The sequence below is a fragment of the Bacillus rossius genome, assembly GCF_032445375.1.
Source record: "Bacillus rossius redtenbacheri isolate Brsri chromosome 9 unlocalized genomic scaffold, Brsri_v3 Brsri_v3_scf9_1, whole genome shotgun sequence".
Classification (NCBI taxonomy): Eukaryota; Metazoa; Arthropoda; class Insecta; order Phasmatodea; family Bacillidae; genus Bacillus; species Bacillus rossius.
Genome location: NW_026962012.1, coordinates 10,266,144 through 10,275,328, shown reverse-complemented (window position 1 = coordinate 10,275,328; position 9,185 = coordinate 10,266,144). Strand labels below are relative to the sequence as shown.

General features: G+C 44.3%; 1 protein-coding gene across 1 annotated transcript; it reads right to left on the bottom strand.

Moving 5' to 3' along the window:
* Positions 1-6,836: 6,836 nt before the first annotated feature.
* On the bottom strand, positions 6,837-8,936 carry LOC134542710 (uncharacterized). The gene is made up of 2 exons (XM_063387177.1): positions 8,402-8,936; positions 6,837-8,281 (listed from the first exon to the last, which is right to left on the bottom strand). Exons 1-2 carry the CDS (start codon positions 8,934-8,936, stop codon positions 6,837-6,839), a joined length of 1,980 nt encoding a protein of 659 aa, XP_063243247.1.
* Between the last annotated feature and the right edge of the window lie 249 nt (positions 8,937-9,185).

Below are 9,185 nucleotides of genomic sequence, written 5' to 3'. Positions count from 1 at the left end.
CCTGCTAGTTATTCAAAAAATGTGTTATCATAATTAGCACGGTTAGGTATATAAATATTTTGAAGACCAGTAGCCTTCTTTACGTTTGTATTCATAAAACACCAGTTAGCCACGTAGCATATTACAATTGGTAATAAATTGGCAGGCCAAAGTCATATTTTTCCGTAACACAGCATGTCACTCGATATACACTAAATTATATTAAAATGATAAAAATCCGGTTTAAAACAGTATTTACAGTTCAGAATAAATAAACATTAGGAAAACCATGTTTCTGTTTGTTGACCTGCTAGGGGTCCCATACTAGTACCAGTAAGCCTCGTAACGTGAATTTCTTTCTAGAATGTCCCATACTGTAGTCACCACTTGGCCAGGTGGTCGATGACGTCAGGGCCTACGCAGGCAGCCAACTTCTGAAAGTGGCAACGGGCCCGCGCGGTGATTTTATGAATTGGCAACCACAGGCGGGAATGTCAGGCAGGTAGCCTGCCTTCAGGGGGCAATACTCGGCACCCACCTAAGCTGCTTACATAAAAACTTTTATATCGTACGTTACATACGAAACAGTGTGTTTATAAGTTGCATGTTTTTTATTTGGTGTGGTTCTAAGCCGTGTGTTTATAAATCGCGTATATTTAAGTATTGTGTTTGTAAGTTGTTTTTATAAGTTATGACAGCACCCCCACCTCAGACTCACTACGGCTAGTCTTCCCTGAGCAAGCTTAGTGCAATGTTAGGCAAGCCACCTCATGTTTGCGACATGATTGAGCGTGAATCGTGTAAAAGAAAAAAGGAAATTTTAAGATTTATTAAATTTTATAATTTAGCAGTTTTTTCTTGCTAAATACTTATTCCAACATATAAAGATATTCTCTCTTGCTATTGCTAAAAACAAACACTTGGCTAAGTTTTCACAGCTTAAATAAAATAGTCTCTCTGTATGTAATTACTTTACAGGGTAGGGTTTTATTTTGCATACAAGTTCCACAATGACCAAAAACGTGAATTTGAATATTCTTAAAGAAAAGAAAATATAATTTAGACAGAAAATAGGTCACTCAAATACTATTCTCAAAATTAATAAAATGTTAAAAATAAAATTTAAAAAAAACGAAAAGGTAGTAATGGGACTGTCGACCGAAGTGAAATTTTAAAACTTTATTTTAAAATGTTAGTAGTAGGAAATAGCCGGTTCTGGGACAGGCGCAGGATCCAGGATCCGGCGGCCATCTTAGAAGACGTCATCTAATCCGTATGCTAATCCATGCTAATCCGTATGCTAATCTATGCCAATCTATGCTAATACATGCCAATCTATGCTAATCCATGCCAATCTATGCTAATCCGTATGCCAATCTATGCTAATCTGTATGCCAATCAATGCTAATTCGTATGCCAATCTATGCTAATCCATATGCCAATCTATGCTAATCCATATGTTAATCCATGCTAATCCATGCTAATCCATTAGCCATTTTGTTTTTCAAGAAATTTCCACCAACTTCGAATCGTGACGTCACAGTTGCACTTTTCGTCATGGCCGCCATCTTGGATTCGATTTTTTTTTGGAACTTCAACTTTTCGAAATTCGATGTAATCATCAGCCGCCATCTTGTTTCGTCTGCTGGTGGCCGCCATCTTGTTTTCGTCTGCTGGTGGCCACCATCTTGTTTTCGTATGCTGGAGGCAGCCATCTTGTGACGTCATATAGTTCTGTTGGTCGCCACCAGATAGCAGCAGGGATTATTTTATTTTTTTCTTTAACTAAAATATTTTCAGTGCCGAGGGTGGGATTCGATCCATGGGACGTGAAAACATCCAGGATGTCGTGGTTACAAGGCGGACGCCTTGACCACTTTTTTTTTTTTTTTTTTTTTAACCACTAGACCACGAGACCAGTTGGGAAATAGTGGAATAAATAATCTATACATGCTACATACTGACGGCAAGTTTATGATAAATAGGGGGGAGGGTATTTTTGCCTTCCTTAATGCATACCTAAGGCACCACATTTAAAAATTAAAATTATTATACAGCCACCATATTTAATTCCAGCACAGACTATCAGATGGCGCTAAATTCAAAAATTAGTTGCCAGAGGCGCCGCCATCTTGGTTCTCAAGTTGGCTGGTAGATGTCGCTAGTATCACGCGCCAAATTCAAAAATTAGTTCCCAGAGGCGCCGCCATCTTGGTTCTCAAGTTGGCTGGTAGATGTCGCTAGTATCGCGCGCCAAATTCAAAAATTAGTTGTCAGAGGCGCCGCCATCTTGGTTCTCAAGTTGGCTGGTAGCTGTCGCTAGTATCGCGTGCCAAATTCAAAAATTAGTTGTCAGAGGTGCCGCCATCTTGGTTCTCAAGTTGGCTGATAGATGGCGCCACCATCGCCATATTTTAGTTCATATAATCGATACCAGATGACGCCACCGTCGCCATCTTTAGTTCTTAGTGTTGCTACCAGAGTGTGCCACCGTCGCCATCTTTAATTCTTAAAGTTACCGCAGGCGCGCGCCACCGTCGCCATCTTTAATTCTTAAATTTACTGCCGGATGGCGCCAAGTGTTATGTAGTCAGTCGAGACAAGTCGGGAACGAGTCGAGACAAGTCTAGACAGTCGAGACAAGTCGGGGGACAAGACGAGACAAGTCGGTAGCCTGTATTCACCAAGTTCTCCATTGCCGTCACAGCCACCCGGGTATCTGACGAGTCCTAATTAATATACTCGTACACATCCTACTTCTATGACTTCTACAAACAGACTGACCATACCTACTCCAAATGGACATGTATATATATTTTACACCCACATACAAAAATAAATTAACCATCGCTGAAACAAAGTTTCCAACATTAATTACAAGAAAAAAAAGTCCGGTAAGATACTGTATTTCGTCTATAATTTTATAAATTATGATAGAGTATTTATAAAATATTGGTGTTTTGAATATTGTTGTGTGGAGCAGTTGGAGCAATTGAAGCAATTGGAGCCAGTTTTGAACCGCTATACTACATCTCGACACTACTTAGAAATTATGCCTCCACAATTTTACCCGGACTTGGCACCGGGCAAGCATGGTACCAGAAGAGTAATGCAAGGGAATGGCTTTTCATTTATATTTGCGACAAACAAACCATCCATCCGATTACATTATTCCAAGTGCCATGCCTGGCTGTGTTACCCCCCCCCCCCCTCAAAGCAGAAAATTAAAACAATTCCCATAAGAACACACAAGGGGAGGAGGGTAAATATGTGCAGACATTGAGGGAAAAATAACCATCGCTGAAACATACTTCCCAGTATTAATTACAAAGAAAAACAACAAAAAGATGACAGCAAAGAGGTCGGGAAGATAAGACCTTACATATTATCCCCAAAAAAGTACATTTAAACAATCGTCGCATCACATTTTAGCCAGTATAGCCATAGGGCAGCGTGTGGATGCCATCGTTCAAGATGATACGTTTGTCATCGTTCCATGCCAATGCCAGCTTGTTCGTACACTCTAAAAACACTTCATGTTGTCGTGAACGGATGGTGCGGACCTGGACACGTAGCCTCGCTTCCTGCCGAAGAGCCCTCAGATAGTCGTCAAAGGTGATGGTCTTCTTGACAACACACTTCTGGATTCCCTTCGCTCTCTTAGTAACTACCCCCGCACACCGTAAAGCGTACAGCTTGGCACGTAGCCCAACAAACTCGGCCATGGACCTCCCACTACACTCATCTTTAAACTTGTGCCGTTAATTAGTAATTTCGACACGATATATTTTAAATTTTTATTATGATTTTAAATTTTTTTTGTGTGGAAATTTTATTTGCTCTACTATAGTGTGATTTTACTTTGTTAGTCTGGTGTACTCCTCTGAGTTAAACTTTGTCTCAGTGCTCTGAAGCCCCTTTCCCATCGGTGTATCGGATATTTTGCTGGCCTAATCCCTGACTGGCAGACAGCTTACCATTTCCCCCGCCGTCAGTCACGCCTCAAGCCTGTAATATCATTTCTCTTCGTTACCCAAACTGCATATACAAGCCTGTAGCTTGCAGGCGACCAGTTCTCAGAGACGAGCTGAGATTGGCCTTTTTCATCACGTATTAGCGTTAAGTTCGCTCCTCTGCAGGCACGACGGGACGTAGATTCCCAGCAGCTTTGCATTTTACCCTCACCCCCCCCCCCTTCACAGTTCCAAGTAAGACCAATGACCGGTCGTAACCCCCTGGACAACAGTGACCGTCCTCAAGGTCTCCTCGCAAAAAACGAGTGCGCCAAAACTGATCGCAAGCGCTACCTAGCGACCAAGTCGCGAACTTCTCCGCTAGCCTACCCTCTAGGGCGCCAGAGAGCAGCACCTGCTTTCCCTTGAGTTATATGGACGCCATGGGCGAGTCGATTGTTTTCAACTCAGACCCCCCCGACAGAGTTCTCTACTGTCGCCCAGTGATGCCAACTTCAAAACTCCTGCCAGAGTTTTTTTTTCCGCCCGCATTCGGGCAAGTTCGGAATCTTTCGGTGGCCCAGACCCCCCTCCACCTGTAAGAGCCGGCGCCCACTTTTAATTACGAGACACGGTTTGCCGCGACGACAGATCAGCGCGCGTCACGTTTGCAGACAGATCTCCGGCGAGCTCAGAAGACTCTGGAAGACCTCATCCGACCTCTAGCGACTATGTAATCGTCCTAGATAAGGGATGCTATCCCTCAACTAAATTCAAGTAGATTAGTCTGTCTGCATAGTGTTAGTAATTTTTTTTTGTTTTGAAATTTTCCCTTTTAATTTTTTTTAACTATGAAGAAATCATCCGCGCCCAGCCGCGCAAATCGCGAGCTACGGACCATGCCTGACTCCGCGATGGCAGCTTGAAGGCAACTCCCCTGTTTTGGTGAGTGATAATTCGCGACCTCCCCTACCTCCCCTTAGATTTTTTCGGGCATTTCTTGCCCCATGTACTGTCTGTATTCAAGTCCTAATCAGTCTTGATTTGGCTTGTTACAGTCAGGGGTTCGACCTCCCAGCGATGCACATATTCAGCTAGATTCGAGATCCAGCAACTACTGGTGGACGAATTGTCCATCAGTATGTTTTTCGGCAGTCCGAGATCCACCCATTAGAAGAAGCAGCTTCCTTCCATTCTACTGTTCGGCATTTTTAACTCCACACCTGGAAGACTCGGGTGATATGGTTTCTATTTCTATCCCCCCCCCCCCCTTTTTAAAGACAAACCAGCGATAAGTGACTATCCACTTAATCCACTGATAAGGTAAACTAATCAGCGACAAATTTAATGTAGTAGAACCTTGCAAGTTGTAATAATGTATCAATACAATGTACTTTGTTTTAAATAATCACAGGCCGGCCCCTTTTCGTTTTCTTTTGTTTTTTTTTTAAATCTTTGAAACTTGTTAAAACCTTTTGTATGTAAAGTAATGGAAACAAGATAATTCATCAGGGCAAATAAAACAGGGAAACTATAGATCAAGTTAATCATGTAGTTTTTATTTATTGATTTTAACGATCCACCAACTTCCTCCTTGCTTGTTACAGGAAGTTCCTAAATTTTGTTTGTTGCCCACCTCGTGCCGCCTCTGGTAAATCAATTTATTTAACTTATTTTTTTTTATCCAGCAAGTTTCCAAGGCTCCTTTTAATTAATTCAAAATAATTCAATTTTGAGGCACGAGGGGTGTTACAAACTTGCCAACAACCTTGGCATTGGCAGTCGAGTGTAGTGCATGACCAGGGGGGGGTAGCCACTCATGTCGAACTTCTGCAGAAGATTGGGGTCGTTCTGGAGATCCTGGTAAAAATCAACTGTCCGTATGTGATATATGAAGCTATCAGTATCCATGTAAGCCAATTCAATGTCATCCTGGTACTTGGGCTTCATGGTACCATAGTGAAAGTCGTACATTAGACTCTTCGACAGATCGAGAACTGCGAAACCTGCATATATCGGTTTGTTCAATAAAATTTCATCTTTAGATAGACGAACCAACGCCAGACTGTCGTCGTAAACTGTACGATCCTTGAATGTGGGACGTGCAACAAGTTTCCGCAGACGCTCATCACTGCACACCAGCTCCATCTTCTGTCGCTTGCGAAGATTCTCCATAAGTTTCCCGAAGCAAGAGTTGTTACACAGCTTGAAAAAGTCCCGCTCAAAGTCATTCTGTGCTGCCTGGCGTTTGACGGTGTTCAGGTCAATATATGGTTTCAGCCAAGGTGACTGCTGAAACTGTAGGACTCTATGCACCTTGGTTATGCGGAGTCCGTGGGAAAGGGCCTGTTTGAGGTTAACATGGTGAACAACATAGTGGGACTTGTCGGTAAGGGTGGTGAGGAGTTTCGGTTGAGATGTATTTGAAGGGCATTGTCTCACAGGAAGGAAGGGCAAGTCGCGGTGGGACGAATGAAACGCTGCTGGGTACTCGATGTCGCACTCCACAATGTAACCGATGGGGCCGTCATCAGCTACATTAGAAAAGTCGATGGTTGTGTCGGCGACCCATTGAAACTGATTGTGCGGCAGAGGGCAAGACATGGCCCACCCATGGAGGTTGTTGGCATCAAGATACTGAAGGTGTGTTATTGGTTTGCTCGCATCGTAGGTTTCTGGCACATAGGTGTTATTGGCCACGCAGTGTCTCTTCATGCACTGCGCCACACCTCCCCGGATTCCCGACTCGACAAACAGATACTTGTTGTAGTCTGTAAGAAGTTCAAGCTGCACCTTAGTGTACTTCAGCATAGCATCGAACGAGAATTCGGGGGCGCTGATGTAGTGCGCACAGTCCAGGCCATACTTAGAAAGGCAAAGTGTGCGGAAGTTTTCAAATACGTCTCACAGGATCAGGACGTCAGACTTGAGGTACACATCACTATACTCACCTAAAGTAGAGCACTTGAATGTGTCCCAGACAGTCTTGGCGTGGTCGTAATCGGCATCACTAATGTCAGAGTCGGTAAGAATATTAAAGAAGCAGTCCTGGGGAGGCAGTTGCCGCTCATCAAGACGCTCCCACGTATCAACATAATCGTATGGGAAGACACATTTTCTCACTACGAGCTGTGCACATTGGGGCTCGAAGAATGCCATCGTGTTAGTGAACTGCGATGCAGGTAGGTTTTGTGCGAGGGAGGCCAGCCCGCACGACATGAACCTAAACGTGTCCACGAACTGCACCGAAAATCTGTCCCCCAGCTGCTTAGAAAATGTAACCATTTTTTCCTCAGTATGTGGGATAATGAATATTTCTTTGCTGTCATAACCCAGCTGCTTGATGATAAAATGTTGATCATATGCCAGGTTATGAAAGTATATGACTAGTTTCTTCGGTCGACGCCGCAGCAAATTGCATCCATTACACGCTGCCCCAATGTAATCCCCAGAGATGTGGTTATGATCTTTGACTTTATAGTTCTCAACAGTGAAAGTCTTAGTGCAGTAGCAGCACTCTTTCGACAATCTGTAGTTTACTTGCTGAGCATGATTCAATGGTGTTATGGGTACTGAGGTCTCATATATTGCTTTGACTTTGCTGCCGATGTCAACAATCTCCTGCATGAACTTGGTTGCAGCATCCACGCCTCGATAAATAATGGGCTCTTGCGGCAAGTCTGTTGTTAAAGCCACAGGGATCGCACTGTTATCTACTTTGACGTAGATGCCATAGCTATAAGGTTCGTGCTTCTGGTATGCCTCAGTGTATGCATTTGCACGATCTGACTGGCATGAGCTGACTTTCGTTAGCATAGCCTCAAAATCGCAGTATATGACTATCGGCAGCTTGTCCATGTAATGGTAATTTGAAAATTCTAGTACTGGTGCCTTACCATCCTTCCCTGGGGATGGCATTTCCGCACGTACTGGAGCGTGTGGTACACAGTACCTCCTGTGCTGCTCAAGACATTCCTGGCCAGTCAGGCCAGAAACACGATCCTGATCATCAAATGTCTTGAAGCAGCGCTTACAAATGCATAATGAATGTACATGTCCAGTCAGCTGTGCACCCACTAACCTCGGAAATTGCTTAATGAGGCAGTAGTGGGATGCACCTTCATGTGTAAGCCACAGGAGGTCAAAGTGTTGCTCTTTCTCGAGCTCTCCCACACGCAGTGGCACCACCTTGCATTTGTCGTCGACTGCATAAACATTGATGGAGACTGTTGGGTTGCGTTTTTCAAACACCTTGACTTGACTGATTGGCATGGAGAAATCAAGCCCGTCAAAGTCAAACTTTGTCTCCAGGGCCAGGTACCGTTGGTCGATTCGCTCTGGGTGATAACCTTCCACAAACGACGCAAGTATGGCCTACTTGAAACATTCGCCATCATCCACATTCCGGGGATTGATGACGGAATGTTTTTCGGCAATGGTAGGAGGAAGCGGTAGGAAGGAGGACGCACGCAGCGGGTCGAGCTTACTGACCCGAAGCTGTATGTGCTTAACAGAGGTGAGGGACCAGCCAGAGCCCTTGCCTTCATATTCGCCCTCCTCCCTGCATATTTTTTGAATGCAGTTCCTTATCGCCTCGGCAATGTCATCCACATTGTACAGGGCGACATTAGGTGTCTTGAAAGCTCGAAGATCCGTACCCTCATCGAATGGTGCCGGTTTAGTATAGTTGCATTCGAGCCATACGTTGAACTTTATGGCCCCTGAAGTCTCTATGACCTCAGTCAGTTGTGCAACTATCCTCTCCTCCATTGCCTCCAGATACGTGCATATGTCGAGTGAACATTCAAAGTTGTTCCGGGCTATAAAGGTGCGCAAATTACCATTGAAGGCGCGAACCACTTCCACAAAATCGTTATTAAAATCATCCACTACACTGTCAGGCTCTACGTCTGATGGACCCTGAGACATTGCAGATATATTAGGTAACACCACTGGTGCAGCAGATGTCGATGGTTGCTGCCCATCATTGTCACCTGCAACCATTGTGCTACGACGCTTGAGTGGTGGTGGCATGCGGGCAGGACCCTGACATTTAATTTGATGTGCTGCCAGGTTATCCCCCCTAGAGAGTGTGCTACCACATACCTCGCACATGATGCGTGCACCACGGCTGGTGTTGTTACCTTCGCAGGCAGTCAGCTCGTGCCTACGAGCATCGAAGCATCGCTTAAATGGTCGGTAGCAGTACTGACAGTGTAGGGATGAGGAACGTGACTCAACCCCATTAAAAAT

What these genes read in the sequence shown, in the direction of transcription:
- LOC134542710 (XM_063387177.1), bottom strand. Translation starts at nt 8,936, where the DNA reads ATGGTTGCAGGTGACAATGATGGGCAGCAACCATCGACATCTGCTGCA. An exon ending in CAGTAAGCTCGACCCGCTGC is followed by an intron (nt 8,282 to 8,401) that starts GTGCGTCCTCCT and finishes CGTTTGTGGAAG; the next exon opens with GTTATCACCCAGAGCGAATC.